We start from the raw sequence: 20,667 nt of genomic DNA, 5'->3' as shown, positions 1-20,667 counted from the left end.
AAAGAAAGAAAAGCTGAACACAACACACACACACCCCCCCTTTAACTATGCAATGCTTGGCTGGGATTAAAATAATAACGAAAAGAATCCAGGCTACGGGTGGGGGTGCGGGTGAGGGGGAAAGAAAGCGGAGGGGATATTTAAAAATCAAGATTTGGTTGGGATTGCCGGGCAAAGCCAACGAGCCTCCCAAACAGCGTCACTAGTGAAAAATTATGCTAATTGCAGACGTGGTGGACAGAGGCCTAGGCAGAAAGATAGCAAAGCTTGCCTTTGATTCACGTGTTTAACAATTAGGTGTCAATTTATGCTAATAAAGCCTTTCAACATAGTCATAGTCGCCCCCCTCCCCTTCCGCGGCGGCGGTCGCGGCTTTTTCAGGAGCTGCTGCTTGCCCCCCCACACCCCGGCCCTTCGGCTGCGCTTGGCCGCTCGCAGACACCCCGCCATGGGAAACCCCCTTTTCTGGTGCCGGGGGGGGGGGGCTGGAGCCCCCGGCCCCGGTGTTTGCAAGGGCGGAGGGGAAGGGGGGAGGAATCTCTTGTGTTGCTGCAACTCCGCAACCCCGCGGAACTTCGGCGTTAAGTTTGTGCGTCCCGCTGGCTGGAGGCTCCGCTCGGCCCCGCCGAGGCGCGGGGGGGGGCGGTCAGGGCGCAAATCACCCCCGGGGGAGGCCAAGGCAGAGAGGTGTTGAGCAATAAAGATTATAATGATTCTCGCTATTATTAATAAGGGCGGTAGCGCTGCGCCGGGCGCTGCTGCTGTCGCCACGGCACATTGCAGATTTATGCGTTTCCCGCTCCCACGCGGCTGCGAAAGCACAAACTCGCCAAGACGCGGCTCGGGAAAAGTCCGTGTCGAGGAGGGGCCGGCAGTGGGAGGAAGGCAGGGCAAGGAATTGAGGTGTCTGCACTTTTTTTTTTTGAAGTGCTACTTTTGTTTCCCATCGCAATTATCTGCCCTCCTTTAATTCTGCCGCTCGCTCCTTTGGGTTAAGTGCTGACGGGGGGAATTTACGTTTAGCAAAGCTAGAAAAAGAGGGACCACAAAGGCTCTCTGGACTTCGCTGGGAAGGTATGACCCATCGAGGGGGGGGGGGAGTTGCATCGCACTTCTCTTGTGTGTTTGTGTGTGTGCACCTTCAGACCGATACGTCTTGCGGGGGGGGAAAGGTGCCGAAGTAAACATTTGAGTTTTGAGAGGACAGCCAAGGTTTTCTAGGTGATGGATAAAGTCTTACCCCAAGGACTACGGGGTTTCCAGCTATTGTTCTGCCTGCAGCCCCAGACGGGAGGGGTTCGACCAGGAGACACCATTAATGCCATTTTTTTTTTACCACATCTGACTTTCTATGAACTGATCCGAGATAAATCCTCTGCTACAAGGTAGTTGCTATTTTGGAGCCCCGGCGTTGAAACTCCAAAGAAGGAAAGAGGAAAACCAGTCGTGGACTATTCTTTTAAACCCTGCTCTGTAGGTGAAGTGCTCTCTGGATTTCTGAATATGGATTTCCAGTGACTTATTTGGAGTACCTGGGCAATCAGAGGTACCTTGGGTTCTGCAAGTAGCTCTTCCGAAGTGCAAAATTTTGTTTTAACCTTAACTGTTAAGAAAGTCGTTGCACGTTTATATGTTGTTCTCCTGTAAGTATTTTATTTATTTATTTATATTTTATTTTTTAGGCTCCCTATGCATTGCCATCTTTGCTTTGGTTGCAGCTTATTTTTCTTTAAAATGTAACTCCCTCGCACTCGTCACGAAATCAGCAGCAAATGTTGCAATCTGACTGGGTTTCCCTTCAAAGGGAGCACAGGAAATATCTTCCATTTAAAACACTCCCTCGAAGTTACGGTCATAAATCACAAAGTTTAAAGACAAGCCGGTAGCAAAATGAAAATACTCAGCTGAAATCCAGGGCAGCCGTGCTTATCCTGGGGGTGCTGGAGGGGGGAAAGACCAAAAACCAAACAGAAGTCCCGTTGGGTGAGTTTGGGGAAGGAATGGCTGCCCAGGCTGCTGCAGAGGGACACACGGACACACAGACAGGGACCAGGTAGGAGATTCAGCAAAACTCACCAATTCTTGAATGCCTGGTCCAGCAAATACGAGGCAGCGGTGAACTTTGAGAAAGGAGAACTAGGGGGAAAGAAAAAAAGAAGAGGGGGGGAAAGTATGAAACTTCCATCAGAAAAGCGTGGCCAAGGGAACTGATCCCAGGGAGAACCTTGGGGTGGCAATGGGGAGACGATGGGCTGAGGAACAAAGCCCCAGCAGCTCCTCTGGGATTCTCCCACCCAAGCAAGCCCAGCATGTCCCGGCACTGCCCGGGCTCCTCATGGATAATATTCCCATCGGGAGGGGAACACCAGGTGGATTTCTGGAAATCTGATGCAATTCCCGCTCCCGGCCGTTCCTTCCACCTTCCCTGTGGAAACCCCCGGCCCGGGAAGCGCTTCTCCCGTCCTGGCGTTGGGGATGGAGACGCTTTGGCTCCAACCGGGGGTGGGTTGGCGAGCTCTGAATGTCATTTAAAATATCTATACATCGGGAAGGCTTTTGGTTAAATCCTAGTAGTAATTTCAGAGTTAACTATGTTTTAGAGATTAAATACACGCAATTAGCTCTGGGTTCAACAACGGGATAACAGTACGGAAAATACGAGGCCGTTTTCCTGAGGATTCAGAATTTGGGTGTTGTTTTTTTTTTTCCCCTCCAATGTGATCGGAAAATCGCCACGAAGAGGGGGAGGACGGAGAAGCTTTCTAGTGTACGAGGACACCATCCACACAGCAGTGATACGCTATCAGAATTAACGGTATCGAGCCGTAAACATTTTTAAAGCCACGCCGAGATTTATCACCGCAACTTTGGCGCGGAGGACTGGGGAAGGGAGAAAGAAAGGGAGAAAGAAAAAGCAATCTCATTTAAAAATATTTTCGTTTTGGGAAACATTCAGTCGCTTTAATAATCCCGTTTCCGTTCTGTATGTTGATGTTATTAATCTCAAATAAAAATGTTCCCCTCACACCCTTGCTCTGCTTGTGACAACATCCCCGAGTCCATAAATCACCCGCGGATGCTTCATGACCTTCTCTAGTCGGCGGCCTGTAGCTGTATTTTTTATTAGTATTATTATTACACGCGCGCACGCTTTAATACACAGCTTTGGCAATATTCCACTTACATCACAGCCTTCCCCGCTTAACTGGGGCTTTTCAGTTCCCTCTGTAGAGTACACACAGAGATTTGTAAACAGGGAAAAAAAACAATCACCAACCAACCAAACCAGCAGCCTCTGCCGTGTGAGCTCAGCAAAACCGGGCCGAGCCTCCGCGAGTTCCTCCCACGCAGCCCAGGGAGGGGGGAAAGGGGGAGATCGCGTTTATTCCGAGTGGATTCGGGAGGGAGGAGGGGAAAAGAGAAACAAGCAAACAACCGAAAAGACGCTGTAATAAAGAACGGCTCCGGCAAGGAGGGCGGGGGTTGTGGGGCTGTTTTTCTTTGTTTTTCATTTATTCCCTCGCAGTACAGGCAAAAGGGGGATGGAGAGAGGGGTTTTTCCCCTCTCGTTGTTCTTTGTTTTCATTGAGGTTTGTTGTTTTGTTTTTCCTCTAGTTGCACTGATTTGTCCCCCAGGTCCAGCCCGGCCCCTGCTCGTCCCGCACCCCACGATAAGCTCCTGCCCCCGGCCCCACCGCGTCCCCCGTGGGGCTGCCCACTCTGCCCTGGCCCTTGTTTTTTGTCTAGAGGGAAGGAGTTTGTGTTTTCACATTGCACAAACAGCCCGAGGGATGGGAGAGCTCCGAAGAGGAGGGAGAGTTATGGAGGGTCCAGGACCTTCTGAAACCCCAAACAGAAGCCAGCCCGGATAAGAAATCAAAATGAGACGGAGTGAGCAGTGGGCTTGCCTTGACAGATTAGACCTTTTTCTCTCCCTGACCTTTGCTTAGAAGAGCAATAACTCACCAGGTTAATGATCAATCAGCGGAAGTGCTTTGGAATTGTCTCAAAAATAACAAAACAAAAACAACCACAAGTCCCAGGCTCCTTAGGGCACTGAGTCGTTCGACCCCCGCCCGTCTCCCTCCCACGGGTCCCCAAAAGCCCCAGCGAGGGGTGAGGTGGGGTTTGGGGGGGCCATGGGATGTGCGGGGGGAGAGGAGCCGGCAGTTCGCGCTATCAGCGTGCTACAAATCGCTATTTTGGGAGCAGCTCAGCAGAGGCGGGCTGGGAATCACCATTCTCACTCCTCTTTCTGCCACCCCCCCCCCCCCGCCTTCCAAATGCCAAAATAATAGCTTGAATTATGCGCTCACGTGACTGGGACACGTCAACCTTTTGCCCGTTTTGTACAGAATTGGTCCATGACCGACTCTCCCCTCCCGTCCCACTAATTCCCCAAACTTCGCAGGCAGCGGGGCGGGCGATGCCACTCGCTCGCTGCCGCACTGGGGCTGCCCTGGCTCTGGGGCACTCTGGGCTGCTTTTTCTGCTTTTCTTTTAGTTTTTCCTTTTGCTTTTTTTATCTTTTAACCCGAAAGCGAAGGAAGCGAGCAAACACTAAAGAGGAAAGCGACTGCAGCAGCCACAGCGTCCAACCGAAGGGCAAAGACGGAAACGGAGGGGAAAACAAACGGGTTTGGGGGACAGAAAGAAAGGAGAGCGGCTGGCACCGCCGGGCGCGGCTCCTGCTCTTCCTGCGCTCGCGTCCCGACTCCCCGTTTCTTCCCGTTTTAACCCCCACCTTGCTCCTCCCATTAAAAAGAAAAAAGAGGGAGAAAACGAGGATTCAAAGCTCTTTCTCCCTCCCCCCCGGGAGGACCAGTCACCCACGCTACCGCCGTGGATGTTTCTGTGAGAAAAGGAAGGAATTCGGGTGGTTTTTGCAGTGATACTCGCCTGAATCCGGGACCCGGCTGGCGCTGGAGAACGAGCTGGGCGTGGGGGAGAAGGAATGAGTTCCATTGTACCTGCTTCCACCTGATCATTTGTAAAGACCCCAAATTTCTGAAGAAGAAGTCTCAGCAGAGGGAGAAAGAAGGGGTGTCAAGGCTTATATTTCTCTGGTTTGGGATGTCCACACTGAATATTTATCGGCTGTAGGGAACCGTGTGGATGCCACTGGGTCCTGCATCCTCCCCGCACAGCGCACCCCTGCAACCCCCCCAAACACGCACACCCGAGCCGCGGCCCCACCGAATCCTCGGTGCTGAAGGGTGTTCGCTCTGTCACCCTCATCACCACATCAAAGGGCTCCCATCCATGCCTGGCTCTTAGTTAATTTTTAATTAGGCGAGAAAGCTTTGGGAACGGCAATGTTAAACGCAACAGAGGACACGTAGGTGGAAGCGGGGGTTTTAAACCCTAATTTCTGTTTGTCACACGGAGGCGAGCAAGGTGGTGCTGGCGCTGGGACGCTCCGCGCTGCAACACGCGTGTTCTCGCCAGAAATATCCCTCCCCACGGCCTCCACACGCAAGAACTGAGAAACCCAACTATCCAGTGCTCATCCACCCCAAAAAGCCTCATCTCGGTGCTCCTGGATTGACCCACGAAGAGGAGCCGAGTTCCCAGATCCGCCCCCCACCCCAGGGCTCAGCGTCCCCACGATGGGGGGGGAAGAGAGAGAGGAATCAAAAGGGAGAGTGGGAGAAACGAAAACGAGAAAGGTGGAAAAATCCCTCCCCTAAAATCTGTCCCAAAAGAGCAGAAGTGGGAGCAACACCATCATATAGATCTATACGGTTAGATTTCAGAAAGTGTCCATTAATATCAATTTACTTCAATGAAAACTTTGGGTCTTCATGAAGTTGATGATTTATGATAAAATCAATTAAATTACGGCCACTTAGGGCCTGCGGTTTCTTCTCAGATTTCATTCGCCAACACATCAAGCGCTTGGTAAAAAATTTCGAGTGTAGCTGGAGGCGAGTAAAGATAATTCTGAAGCTGAGGAAATTTAATGCAAAGCAATTTTCAGGGAAAAAAGAAAAAGAAAAGGAAAAAAAAAATATATATATATAAAAGAACAAGCCAGACGCTTGTGTATCCGAGCTCCTGCTCCTGCCAATATACGCGTTCGCCTCAGGAAATATTGGTCACTGAGTCAAAACTTTTCCAGTTTCACAATGCATAAAGACATTTTTAGAACTGGCAGCTTGTCCCGGGGACTGAGTTATTATCTCGCTCTAAAAAGAAAGGAACGAAAGGAGGACAGAGAGCACAAATATATACATATATATATATATATATATATATATATATATATATATATATAAACTTTACAGGTTTAATTAGATTTCTCTGAGGTGGTTTTTTTTTTCCTCCATACAAACGTTTTTCCTGTCTCTTAAAACACCCATCGGGCCGTCACGGGGGAGGGTGGAGGGGATTGTGGGTTTTTTGACCCAGAAATGAACAGCACAAGTCCACAGCAAATAACGCGCCCGATATTCCCCCGCGAAATCTCGCCCTCCCGGCCATCCCAGAAACTCCAGTTGAGCCAAATGACCCATTTTCGAGGACATCTCCCCCCAACCCAAACAAACCTTGAATCTTTTGAAAAGCCCGATATTTTGGGGCTTCCCTAGTAGCCCTCGCTCCCATGCTGGACGGTTCAGAGTCTCAGTCTTACCCATTTCGACCGCCTAAAAGAAACAGCAACTCAACTAACCAGATGTTCATTAGTCACATCTGGCCACTACACCCAGACCTGGGGAGGGAAAACCCGCTATGGACAGGCACTGAGCATGGGAAATCCTTTTTTCTTTCTTTCTTTCTTTTTAAAGAAGCTTTTGTAATTAAGGTCTGCTTCAAGTAAACAAAAAACTTTGTAGGGTCATAAATCACCATCACATACATTCTTCAGATTAACACCCCGCTTTTCCAATGGGCTTTTGTAGTTGCTTTTTCAAACACGAGAGAGGTGCTAAACCTTTACCAAATGTGTCCCAGACAAACCTCGCGGGGAACACGCACTCGGGAAGCGGCGCTTTGCGGTCGCGCTCCGTTAGGGACCCTACGAGAGGATTTTTGCTCAGCTGCAGCTTCCCCGATCCTGCTCCCGAGGCATCTCTCTTAATTTGTAACCAGGACTAAACCAGCTACAGCTCACGGGGACCGGGGAACAAGCCTGTCAAAGTTTTCGGAGCAATTCATTATATCTCACAGCGCTGGAGCTGAGAAGGTACAAAAGGCAGAGCTGCATCATGCTTTGATTTATTTAACTTCTTACCTGCGATACTGTCCGACCCAGGATTTCAAGAAGAAGAGGAGCGAAGCCGGACCGGGGTGGTGTGAATTCGCAACTGGAGCAGGCAAATTAAGGAGAAGAAACTACTTTATTGCACCCCGGTGGATCTTGCTGACAGCTTTCTCGTTTTTTTTGTGGGTTTTTTTTGGTCCCCAAAGATGCTTTGATTATTTTTTTGGACTCGCTCGATTCAAACGGAACCGACTTGACGTGGAGAATAAAAGAAACTCTTCCAAAATAGCTTAAAGTATTGCAAGGATGCGGCCCCCTTTGCAGAGAGATGGCGAGCAGGGGGAGATGTGATGGGGGTGTCGGGAAGGGGGGGTTGCGCGCACATTCCCCTTCAAAAACAAAACAAAAAGCCCTAAAAAACCTCCCCCATTCCCGAATCCTTGGTATCTATCTGGAAAGCTGTTTCTCTTTATAAAGACTTAAAATGTTGCAAGACGGTTATAATACTGAGTGACAAGGGGTGCTGGAGAGAAGGGAACCAAATGGATTCTGGTTTTTAGAGCCAGTAGGAATTGGCCGGCCTTCAATGTCAGGATGCAAAATTGATTCCATATGTCTCGTCCGGGGAAAGGGGAAAAAACGAAGGAATGAAAGAAAGAAGGAGAGAAAGATGGGGGGAAATAAAACTTATGAGAAACCCACGGCGTTTCTTTCTTCCTTTCAACTCCACCCTTCCCAGTAGCCCCGGATAAATACCCTGCCATTAAATCTTGCCCTTTTCCAGGGAATATTTTGGTCTCTCGCGTTCGAAACACAGAGAGGTACCAGGAGCAACAAGCCAGATCCTGGAAGTTATTTTTAGACTCGGCTTTCTTGGAACTGACCTGAGTGCGGGGAGAGGAAACCTAGACCTGGGTGCAGGGGAAAGGGAGACGCCGCCGGCCCCCAAAAAACAGAGGGAAGGGGGTTGGGGGGGGAGGGCGCAAAATCCCTTCCCTCACCCCGGGGTAGGTCAGCAAACCCCCATCACCCGGGGGGCGCAGTGCGAGCGGCCGGAGCCTGGACCCGGCTGCAAGTGACGGGCTCGGTGGGACCGGAGACCCCGGAGTTTCGGGGTGTGGGGAGGGGGGGTCGGACCCTCTGCCCGTCCGCCCCCCAGTTCCCGAGCCCACCGGCGGCCTTTCCCTGTTCACTTCACCGGGACATGATCAGAGAGAATTTGACCCGGAGTTTTTCAGGCTTCTCTCCTGACCTCTAGATACCGCTGCCAATAAAGCCCTGATATATTTCGCATTGAGTCGGACATCAAAAGGAGACGATACAGCAACGAGTGGGGATTTCGCCTTAACCCCTCCCCTCATATCTACCCTAAAAAGAAGAAAAAAAAAAGAGTCAAATCTCCACCATCGCCTCTGATTTATAACCTCCCTTTTCAACTGGGATGGTTACGCGCAGGGAAGTGTTGAAATGTGGTTATTGCCTTTTATTTCTTTCGCCTTTCCCCTCCTACCGACAAAAAAAAAAAAAAAAAAAAAAAAAAAAAGGAGAGAACTTCAAAGAAAACTGTCACCGTTTCCAAACTTTTGCCCATTCAACTGAAAAGAGACTGAGCTCTTCCCTTTTGTCTCGTCTGCCTGTGGCCCGTGTTCGTTTTCCTTTTTAAATACGAAAACGAAGCAGCAGAATTGGCACCGGCTCCTGGGCCTGCAGTGGGGAGGGCTGGGGGTGACACCGGGTTTGCTCCAGCCGGAGCCGCTTCAAAACAGGGGGGGGAAGGTAAAGCCGCGTCCTGCCCGCCCGTCTCCGCGCCTCTCCGCGGGTTTCCGCCTTATCCTCCTTCACGGCTCCGCTCTCTGGTCTCCACGCTTCTGCAGCTCTCGCCCTCCGTGATGCTTTGATCTTAAATATCTCTCTCCTACCGCCTGCAATAAATTATGAATTAAGGTGCTGTTGACTCATATTTACAACGTTAATAGTTTCCTCTTTGGGCAAAGAGAGAGGGTACGTGTGGCCGAAAGGGGAAGGGAGGGAGATTTCTTTGGGGATGAACTGTGATAAACACGGATTCGCAGCTCGGATAGACCGGGAACTTCTGACTAGATGACAGGAGAGGGGAAAGGCTTATTGCACAGAAATTCAAGAAATAGCGCCTGTTCGAGCTACTTGAAATAGCTGATTATCTTCTCCCGCCTCTTGAATGTTATTTCTGGCATTTGTAACTATAAGTTACAATAGCTGATTTCTCGAAAAACTCCGTTTCAAGGAGTTAATAAAGAAATAGTGCTTAGAAATGGTAAGGAGAGATTTGCTCGTTCTATTTAGCGGGTCTGGGAGAGGAGAAGCTGTTGCGCTGGCAGAGGCGGTGGAGAGCGGCGGGACTGCGCGGGGGATGCGCGGAGGATGCGCGGGGCAGGAGATTCTGCTCCGGACTTTCCTTCCCAAGCTGTGGCCGAAATGAAGCACTTTCCCTCGGGTCACCGTCAACCGCAGGATGGATAAACTTGTTTTTTTGAGGACGATGGAGCTGACAGGGGTAGAAGGAGAAGAGCCCTGAGGATCTGGGGCAGAAACAAGGACCGAGCTGGTGCTTCGGGGATGGCAGTGCCTCCCAGCCCGGATCCTGGTGAAGTTCTGCATCACCCAAGCCCCTCTCTGCCCCGGCCCCGCTCCCTACCTGGGCTCTGGGGTTCTCTCCCAGCTCTGGCTACTACCCTGGCTCTGGAGTCCCCTCCAACGTTTGAGTCTCTTCTCCCGAGTTTTGGGATCCTATCTCTGTTACGGGATGTCCTCTTGGGTCTCGGGATGCTAATGGAGATGCGGAGCTATTATCCAGGATCTGAGCATCTATTCTGGCTCTGAGTTTCTTAATGGGGGTCTGGGGCTCTTACTCAGGGTCATATTTGGGGTCCGGAGCCCCGCGGTCGGGGCAGTGTCCCCAGCACGGAGGCTCGGCTAGAGCGACCCGGCAGCCCTCGGCCACCCCATCTCCTCCTGACATCTGATTATTAAAGGACGACACTCGCACAAAGGCGTCTGGACCGGGGATAAATAAAGCCCCGGTATTGATTTAAAGGGAGCTGCCGCCCAGGGTGGGGGCTGCGGGGCGGCTCCCCCGCACCGAGCCCGCAACCGCCCCCCGCCAAGGGCCAATTTCTCACGCTCAACATCCCAAGCCGACAGAGAGGGAAAATAAGAATGCAACAAAATAAAACAAATACCACCGAATAAAATAAAGGGGGGTGGGGGTCTGCATCCATTTGAAGCCGACAACTTAAATTCATACGGGGCTTGACAGAGAATGATGCTGTATTTCTGGCTCAGTCACCGTCCCTGGATCTCCCTTAATATTTAATGAAAGTCGCTGAGTTGCTCTAATTTTGCTACATAAAGGTTTACACTAGCAGACAGAGTTAAATATCCCGCTCGGGCGGTGTGAGACTTGGCTGGCGAGCGGAGGGAGGACAGGGAAGGGAAGGGGGAAAAGCGCTAAATTCTCATCCGAGAATCCGGTGCGAACATTTAATCTTTGCTCCTGTTGTCAGTTTTATTGACCCCTCGCATGTTGGAGCTTGTAAAATATTTAAAAACGCCATCTCCCACTTCCTCCTTCCCTTTCAACACGCTGGGTTAGGACCAATTTGGTCCAGTTTGGGGGCGGCAGGGGAGGGCAGTGACTCCTGACGCCCCATCCTCCGCGGGGGACACTGGGCAGGTACCGGTGCCCCCACTTTGGGACACACACCTCGGCCCCAGAGCTGCAGCTTCTCTGCCCAACCTCAGTGTCCTGACCGAGATTTCCCTGATAGAGCTCAGCTGTGTTTTACATAGGATCCACCAAAAAGGTAACAGCTGCTGGCCAGGTCTTGCTACTATTTCAGCCTGTTTTCAGTGTTATTTCTCCTCGTAGCTCTGCTTTTCCCGAGGTAAATAACAGGCCTGGGATCCTAAATAGGAATAAATTCCTCAGAGCACCTTCTCCAACTTTCATCATAAGAACATTCTCCTCTGACTCTCTGTCCATCACCGTCGCAGCCTCAGAGAGACCCGGGCGCTCAAAGCCAGCCAGTTACCTTCCTGCTAGAAAAACACCGAATCACCCCGCAAGGACTTGATCCCCCTTTCTGTCCTCAGTGGTTATAGGGACAAACCGCCTCTGCTGGGGTGTCCCCGGCAGCGCCCCCGTTCCCGCAGGTCCCCATTGTTCTGCTTTGGATGGGCAAACTCCCCTTCCTGCCTGGACCGGAGCCGTGCCCCTCACAGGAGCCACCTTCCAGTCCTCTTGCTGTAAACTCTATTTTCTTTTAAAATTCCATCTTAAGTCCGATATCTGTGTCTAGTTTAAAATAGGGCATCTCCAGAAACGGCCTCGCAACCTGTGCCTGTTCTCCAGCGAGTCCTGCCGGGGATGGGGAGAAAATGAGATCTCGTTGATAAAGGGATGCGGCAAAGCAGGACTCCGAGCTGTAATTTTTATATTAAGGTCGTGCTCTTTTACTAGGTTCATATGCCAACGAGGCGTTCCCGCTTTACCAAATTTATACAAATCTTTCCTTAATTGGTAATCACAGATGCTGTAATTTAAGACCCCCAGCTACAGAGCTTTCATATTAGCTGCTGATCTATTACTGTAAATCGTCTGAAATAATCAACTCCAGGGAGTGGGGTAGAGAGAGATCCTCGCTCTAAAATATCATCGCTTGCACATCATTTTCACTCGAGAAATGATTTATCTTGGACACCACTATAAACAACACAACTCTCTCACAAACACACACACAATGGCAGCCGCACTGCTGCTGACATGTTTATTGTAATAAATCAAGAAAGGAGGGAAGGGGAAAAAAAAAAAGGTTGCGAGGAGAGGGAGAGGGAGAGAGAGGAATATTCCTAAAAATATCAATGAAATGCCTCGATGGGTATAAACACACATACCACCATGTGAAGAGAAATGGGAGGAAATGAAGACGGCTATTTGTCACATTTTACGACAATAACATTAATAACAAACAATAAATTTACATGGACATATAGACACGCTAGGAATTGGGAAGCCCCTGCTACTTACAATAATCCAGCCCTCGGCGTGGCTTCGTGGTTCCTGAGAATTGTTTTATTGCAGACTCCTCTCCTCTCTCCTCCTCTCCCCACTTTCTCTCTCTCCCTCTCGCTCTTTCTCTCTCTCCTTTTTTTTTCCTCAGCTATAGGCTTGTTTTTTAAAGGACAGTTGAATTTCACGTCAGACACAAGGAGACCATGTCTGCGATTTTCCTGACGAATACATATCTATTCTGCAACCTCTGCATTAATTATTTAATGAATCACGTGATGGGGAAGGGGGAAGGGGGTCTCTCAGTTTCATACTCAAAGGACCACTGTGACCTTCCACCGGAACAGGATTTTTTTAAAGAAGTTTCGAACTGAACGAAGCTTTTCTTGCTGGCCAGAGAAGCCCCTGCCCAGGGCCGCCTGGCACGGGGGGTGCGCAGGGCACCCACCTCACCCACTCCTCCATCAGAGGCCACGATTCGAGGTTTATTTCCCCATCCTCTCTCCTGCCTGGAGCTGGGAGCATTTAAACCCTTCTCTAAACCTTTCCTGGAGGTTGGCTTTGCTGGACCTTGGTTCAGCTAAGCTACAGCGTCCATTTTTCCCCCTTTTGTTGTTGTTGTTGTTGTTTCCCCCACCCCCCCTTGGCACTGAGATTTTATTACAATCTTGTACTGAATAGCACAACTGTTTGAGAGTCTAAACCAGCTGAGAATATTTTTGTACCCCTGGATTTAAACAACTCGGCCCTCCCTTTGCTTCACTTCCAGGCCTTTCTCCCTGCCGCTGTTATTGTTTGGCCAGCCCTTATTGCATTAAAAAACAATCAGATTTTCAGTCTGAAGAGCTCTGCCAAGTACAAGGATCTCGGGAAAAAAACATCGCAACAAAGGGAGGCGATGGGAAAGGCCGCGGAGCAGCCAAGGCGCGGCCCTACACCCACGGGGGAAATCGTCACCCGAGAACATGCAGCAACCTCGGGGTGTCCCAGAGCGCGGGGGACCCCAGGACAAAGCCTCTCCCACCCGCAACGTGCCAGCATCCCACAGTCCCCCCGGGGCAGCGACGCCCTGAAATGCCCCCCCGCCCTTCGCGGGTACAACCCGGAGACAGCTCGTGTTACACGTAAAAAACCCTTAAAGTCTCCAAGCGGGGTTCTGCCCCCCTTTAAGCCGAGCTTAGGGAGGTCTGGGCTCCCCCCGGCCAGCACGGAGCGAGCGGGCAAGCGCTTGGTTTTCAAAAGCCCTCGATGATATCTGAATCGATTTTATCGAGTGGAAGCGGTTGTCGGAAGAGACGTTTGGTGAAGGTGTGGGAGGAAGCGGGGGAAAAATCCCATTAAAAGGGGCTCCCGTCGCTGGGGGGGGTGGGTCCCACGGGGGAGGAAATTTCGGGGAGGCCTTTTATGGGAGCTTCAGGTCAATTCAGAACCCGCAACTTTCGCTTTGCTACCACTAGTTCTTTTTAAACTTTTTTGTTTTCCTTAGTCATAAACCGAAGTGTCCCTGTGAATGGAGACGAGTAAATACAAATTAAAAATAATAATAAAAGAAGGAACGGAGCCGTCACAGGCAGCAAACGGGACACATAACCCCCCCTGCCCCTCCGCTGCCATTCTGGGGTTTGTCTCATGCAAAAGGAGAACCCGTTTCGGTGTTTTTTTTAAAGCCCCCATTTCAAAGGGTCGGAAACGCGGCCATAAACAGCGGCTTCGCCTCCGAGGTGCCGTGATCAAAGCCGTTTTCTTTCTAAAGACAAAATGAACGTTTATATAGTGAGAAAGCGAGATTGATTTACGGATTTAAACACGCCGTTCTTATTGCGGATCATAAATCTGTCACTGGTGCTGAGAAACTCCCAACCCGCTGGCCCGGCCGAGCCGCCTTTCCAGCGAGCAGCGCTGGCCGGGGCTGCATGACCCCCCCGGGCCCCCTAAACCCGGCAGAGCCCCCAGCCCCGCCTCACATCCATACAAATATAGATTGATATACACAGATATATTTATTTTTACTTCCCGTATACCCCTTCTCTCTAATAACTACATCTCGTTTATGCTGGGTTACGCTATTTTTCTCACACGAAGCCCGATTTTTAATCCAACTTTTAGACTCAAAGGAAACAAAAGGGTTCAGCAGCTCGGACAGGATCGGTGCCGGGGGGGTGGGTAGGGGTCCCGGTAAGGGGGTACCGGGGAGAGTCCACCCGAGCGTCCCTCGGCCCGGGGGATCCCCCGCACCGCTCCGCGCAGCTCCGCGCCAACAGCTGGGCACAGAGAGGCTTTTGAGAGCGCCGTGGGCAGGGGCAAAGTGGGAGGAGGTGCGGGGAGGGCAGGGAGGGGGGGAAGATGGAGAGGGACTCTCGGAAACAAAGGAATTTCTGAAAATAAGAGGCGAGATGAGACGCGGGACGAGGGAAGAGCCGGCGGACTGGGGGCTTTGCTCCTTTGCTTGGGGTTTGGGTTGGTGTTGGTCTCCCCAAATTATTTCTGTAGAGCAAACAGTGAGCAGCCCGCTCTGCAGAGGCAAAGCCCTGCGGAACCCCCGCGCCTCTCTCCTTCCCTCCCTTCTTACAAAGAAGCGAACAAACAAGCAAACAACGGGAGCTTTCCATGTGAAATCAGAGAAGAAAGCGCCTGCCGGCCCCGGGCTCGGCAGCAGAACGATTAAACCGTAAAAAAGTAGAAATAAACCCAGTTGTAAATCCCTTCTGCACCCCTTGTTCCCCCCACCTTTTCCTCTCGGAGCCGGTTCTCCGCTCGCACGGCCCGAGGCCGCGGGGAGGGCCGGCGGGACCCCGCACGGTTTCTCTGTTGCCCAGCACCATGTCCAGCCTCGGAGAGGTCAAGGGGTTTGGAGGTCACTCCCCGGCTGTAATACACCGCTAATCGCCTAGAAAACGTGTCCTCTGCATGAACTCTATCCCCCGAGCCGGACTTGCCAGCTCTGGGTTTTGTCTCCCCAATTTTCACCCCGTTCCTGCGCCACCGTTTTCCCGCAGCGCCCCCGGGACGGGGCAGCGGACCCCGCATCGCTCCCCCAGGACACCCACAGTCCTGGGACACCCGCACCCCGGCACAACCGCACCCCGGCGCTCTGTCCGCTTTGGGACACCCCACCAAGCCCTTCCCAAACTGTGACACGGGCAGGAGAACTTGTTCGGGGGAAAAAAAAAAAAAAAAAAAAAAGAAAGAAAGAAAATGAGCAAAGGGGGGAATCCCCAAACTCGGGCCCCCGCCCTGCCCGAGGTCCCGCTCACAGCCCCCAGGACTGAGCCCCAGCCACGCACAGCCGCGAATCCAGGAGGAAAAACCCCCTCTCGCCACAAGAAACCCGCCTGCAAACTTTCTCTGCCCGCTCCCCTCGCTCAAGAGAAACCGAGAAAACAGAAGGAAAAACCCGCACAAGAATTCACGTCTTGTTTTTCTTTCTGCCCTTTTTTCTTTGCAAGCTTTTCTTTTCTTTTGCTTTCCCCAGTGCTGTGGCGGAAGGAGCGCTAACCCGAGCGGAGTGCATGCCAAGAGAGCAGCTCTGTTACCTGGTTCGCTCCCACATCCTTTTCCAGCGGCCCAGGGATGGCCCTCATGCTTTGGGTGGTTTCTTCCAAAGTGAGAGGTCTGGGGGAGGGGGTGACTTGGGGGGGGCTTTGCTTTTGGTTTTTCTCCCCCAAAAATAAAGCTTTCACCTTTACGATCCAGATTTTATTATTAATATTATTATTTCCCCTGAAGATTCTCGTAGTACTCCGGGTGCTTTTTTCCCAACAGACGGTCTGCGGAGATTTGCTGTTGAATAACAATGGGAAAAGGATAAGTATTTAAAGAAAAGAAGTGATTAATGATTTTCTGTATAATTCTCGCATTTTTCTTGGCTTCTGTCTGCTTATAATGGCTGTGAACTTTTAGGTCCTATAGAAATCTTCTTTTCTCCCCCTTCTATTCTATTCATACTTTCCAGCTTTGATTTGCTTCTATAGACCCCACATTCCTGGAAGCATATGCTTTGCTTTTTGCCTTTTTTCTTTTCCTTTTATTTTTTTTAAGAACGATTTTTTTTGCCATTCTTAGAAGGACTATCCTGAAAATAACACCCTCTTTACAACCCCAGCAGATCAAAGAGACAAACAGTAAAATAAAATGCAACAACAAAACACCCCAAGCTCTGGCATTACAATAAAATACAGCCCTTGCCACCCTCCCTGCAAAACAACAAACCCCCCCAAACTTTAAACGCTTGCAGTTGCTACCCCTAAAAACGCGATAGTTAACCCAAAATACATCCATAAATCCATTTCTTCTATATCAGAGTGTGCAGCAGATCTGTACCATGGGGATACATTAATATTATTTTAAAGTATTAAAGTGTCAATGGAAAGAAAAATCTAATGGCCGTGTGAGGTGGGGGCAGGGAGACTTGGGGGACACTTTATTTGCAAGGTGGTGCTGCGGTGACTTTAATACAACTGCGGGGATAACGCAGAAACACACCCCGGCTTGAAGTATTTCCAGCCCTGTCTTTGTTTCTGGATAGTGCAGGGAGATATTTCGGTCCTGCTGGGGGGTCTCAGAGAATTCCGTGGACATTGAACAAATAAGCAAAAGCCTTTTTGTTTTAAATGATTATTTTCTTCGGCGGGTGCGGAGGTTTCCTCCCCCCGCGGACCCCCTGCTCACAATAGTCTTTCTTTATGTACATTTGTAACTTGGAACTGGAATGCTATTTCGTCCTGAACAGTATTTTCGATACTTTCTATGAGAAAGAAAATGAAAATTAATACAAGAGCTGCGGCTCACAAAAGAAGCCATTTGTCTTCTTGATTATCTATTTGCTTGTCAGGCTATGAGCTATCGCAGGAGCCAGCTCCTTTGTAATATAAAAATACACAGAAAACCTGCAAACACCGAGAAACATCTGTGCAAAAATTAGACTCATTAATGCATTAACTACCTTGGAGAAGGAGATTTTTGTCTTTTTTTAAATCGAAAAGTGTCTCTAGAGAAATACAACGTTCCATCCATTCCTTACTCAAAGCAAGGCGCTAATGACTACCTCTGGTTTGTCTGAGACCAGTTTGGGAAGAGCATATTAATACATGCTTAGAACAAATAAATCATAATATGTAAGGCTTAGCAGTACTTAAGGCTGATATACCCTATAGTCAAACATCTTTTGTTTCCATTAGGGACTTGAGGCTGTGCCATTGACAACAGAAATCCCTGGAAAAAGAGAAACGTGCTGTTTAATTAATTTCTTTCAAATAGATATTTTTTGCTCACCGGAACAAAAAGACAACACCCGCCTCCCCAAAAAAACACACAGGGCCAGATTCACAATGAAAAAATTTATTTCCAATTGCGCTTTTTTTGTTGGTTGTTTTGTTCCTTTTCTCTGCTATTTACAGGTATCCTGGGCAGCACGAAGGACAAAGGGAGGGGGCGGCCGGGCCGGGAGGGTTCGGGGGGCCCTGGCCGAACCCCCGCTCAGCCCGGGCTCCCCCCGCCCGCAGTTCACATTGTGGGTACAAACCTGGGCTGGGCAGCGGGAGAGGAGCTTCCCGACCCCCCCGGCCCGTCCCCCCCCGGCTCTGTGCATTCAGGTGTTCCTCGCCCAGTTTCTAATCTAAACCCCTTCGTTCCCCTTTCCCTCCCAACCCTTTTCCCAGACTCGCAATTAAACCTGCTGGACTCAAAAAAAACAAAGCCGGGGGGTTCCTACATCACTCTCCATCCTCTCGCTTTCTTTGTCCACCACTCACTAGACCTAATTTTCCTTTCTTTACCCCCCCACAAGGGGTTGTCTCCACTTCCCCCCCCCAGCACGACCAGCGCAGCGCCCGAGAGCCCCCGCTCCCCACGCTCCGTGCTCGGGGGCATTTTGGTTGTGTTGGTTGGGTTTTTCTTTGTTGTTTGGTTGGGTTTGGTTGGGTTGGGTTTTTTCTCCATCGTAGGACTGTGCTAGAACCGCCGCGTCTTTGGGATGATGGGGCATAAACTTTCCGTTTGTAGGCAAGAAAAGAAAAAGAGGAGGGGGGAAATTAAAAACAACAACAACAAAAAAAAAGAAGGTGGGGGTGAAAATCCAGTTCGTCTTCAAGAAACTGAGCCTCATTTATTAAAGTGAGGGCTGGTTGTCGAGGTAATAGCAGACATAAGGTCCATCCTTTGTACGGGAGAGTAAACATGACAAATGGGGCAGAGCTTGGCGTGATTAAAGATGAAACAAGGATCCATCTTAGCCAAATCTGAACACGACTATCTGCAGCCTTCTTCTAATGGAAGAGGCACAACGGCGCAGCTCGGCTTTGTTGCAGCTGAGTCTCCCTCTGTTCCCCCTATAAATAAAGAGCAGCCCTCCTTCCCTCGCTTCTTGGAGCACTAACAACAAAAAAAAAATATCATGTGTTCCCTACACACACACACAAACTCACACCCACAGCCACGCACATTCCATCCATCCATCCATCCGTCCATCCATCCATCCATGCATGCACCCAAGGAACAGTTATAGGCTGCTGGCTGGTCCATGGGATCGGGTTTGGGATCCTCCTTGTGGGATCTGCAGGCTGGCCGAGGAGCTGGAAGAGTTAGACCTTATCTTGGTATTGGGTAACTTGTGATCTTTTTTCCATTTCATCCTCCTGTTCTGGAACCAGATTTTGATCTGGCGCTCGGAGAGGCAGAGGGAGTGGGCGATCTCGACCCTGCGCCTCCGGGTGAGATAGCGGTTATAGTGAAACTCCTTCTCCAGCTCCAGGACTTGCTGCCTGGTGTAGGCTGTGCGGGAGCGTTTCGGTTCCCCTCCGGAGTAATTGGGGTTTACTGAACAAACACAAAGGAGGAAAAAGAAAATGGGAGAAAAAAAAAAAAAAAAAAGGAGGAGAAAAAAAAAAGAGCAGAAGAATTACTGAGCGGTTCCTTTAATGGGTCCTTTCTCCCACAAAAAACATCACACATTCTTTTGGTGGGGGGATATACTCAAAAAGCCACACCGCAAACCTTCTAAAAATACACCCAGAACCTAACTCCAAATCTCCACCTCCATCCTCGTTGCTTGACGTGTATTCCTGTCTAAACGTTTTTATAAGGTCCCCTAGACACATTTTCCATGCCCTCTACGTGTGTATATATCCATTTATACACACACCTCTGCCCGAGCATAACTCTGTTATCCCCAAATCTTTAAAGTTCCCCCTACACACATGCAAACAGGCAAACACAGACACTCCTTTTTATTAAATATCACACACGCACCAAAAAAAAAAAGATGGGGGAGGGAAAATAGTAAAAGTTTACTCAACCCGCCACTTAAATACAAATTACAAAAACATAAAACTTAACTTATGAAGATTCAACAGCCATAAAAAAGTAGCCTGCAAGAAATTGGAGGAGGATGGTAACAGAGACTTCAAAGGCACATGGCCAAGCAGAGCAATAAAAATTTATGGAGGATGTAATTATACCGCTCTGCAAACAGGCGATCGTAAATCTCCACGAATGGTTATTTTACAACCGGTGCAATAAGATTTCTACAAGACTTTGAGGTGCTACTTAGTATAAAGCAAAGCCACTTTAGTTCACTTACCCGTGCTTACATGGACTTTTTTCATCCAGGGGTAAACTACCGGCTCTTTGCAAGAGGAACTGGCAGGGCTTTGGTTCAGAGAGTTTTGGCTACAGGAGGGTGGCGGGCTGGGGGTGCCCGGCTCGCAGGGCGGCTGCGGCTCCGAGAGGCGGCTGTGCAGTGCGGCCGGAGGATGGACATGACCCCGGGGGGACAACACCGCTGCTGGGTGGCCGGAGCTCGGGCAGGACGCGTAGAGCTGCTCCTTGCAGGCTGACCGCGGCGGGTACATCGCTTCATGCTGGAAAGTGCTCTCTCGCCTCTGGCTGCTGTAATATTCCGGCGAGTGATTGGGAAGGTAATCGCTGTGGGAATACTCTTCACAGGGTGGGAACTTGGGGTCCACATAGTTGGAGTTGATCAAAAACGAGCTCATGGCCATTAATTTCTTAGAATTGCACACACGAAAAAAAAAATATATGTATCTCTCTCCTAAAATTTATTCCTGTCCCCCCCCTTTACTCGTTTTCCTGTTTCGTGAAACCCTCCTACTTACTGTCAAGTGAACAAAGTTGGAGTCCATGTGACAGCGCGGGCCAATGGCGAGGTGCCCTGCGAGCCCCGGATAAGGAAATCTGCCCAGCCCGGGTTCTCCCGGGGCCCCGAGCATCCCCGGGGAGGCGGCGGGGGCGCCCGCTCCCCTCCGGCCCCTCCGGCCGCCCCGGCCCCGCCGGCCCCACCGGCCCCAGGCTGCGCAGCGCCCGCGGGCGAGAACCGGCCCCCCCGGCCCACACCCCTCGGGGGTGTGTCCTGGCTCGGGGCGGGAGGGAACCGGGGGAAGGAGGGCGGGAAAGAAATAAA

The 20,667-nt window shown here is 50.4% G+C and overlaps 1 protein-coding gene across 1 annotated transcript; it reads right to left on the bottom strand.

The window, feature by feature from the left end:
- Nucleotides 1-17,578: 17,578 nt before the first annotated feature.
- HOXB4 (homeobox B4) lies at nucleotides 17,579-20,588 on the bottom strand. The gene is made up of 3 exons (XM_082070862.1): nucleotides 20,363-20,588; nucleotides 19,828-20,254; nucleotides 17,579-19,064 (listed from the first exon to the last, which is right to left on the bottom strand). Exons 1-3 carry the CDS (start codon nucleotides 20,474-20,476, stop codon nucleotides 18,748-18,750), a joined length of 858 nt encoding a protein of 285 aa, XP_081926988.1. The 5' UTR covers nucleotides 20,477-20,588; the 3' UTR covers nucleotides 17,579-18,747.
- Nucleotides 20,589-20,667: the final 79 nt, after the last annotated feature.

Source organism: Streptopelia decaocto (genome assembly GCF_964273445.1).
Source record: "Streptopelia decaocto genome assembly, chromosome: 22".
Taxonomy (NCBI): domain Eukaryota; kingdom Metazoa; phylum Chordata; class Aves; order Columbiformes; family Columbidae; genus Streptopelia; species Streptopelia decaocto.
The sequence above is the reverse complement of the archived record's forward strand: the minus strand, read 5'-3'. Positions and strand labels throughout refer to the sequence as shown.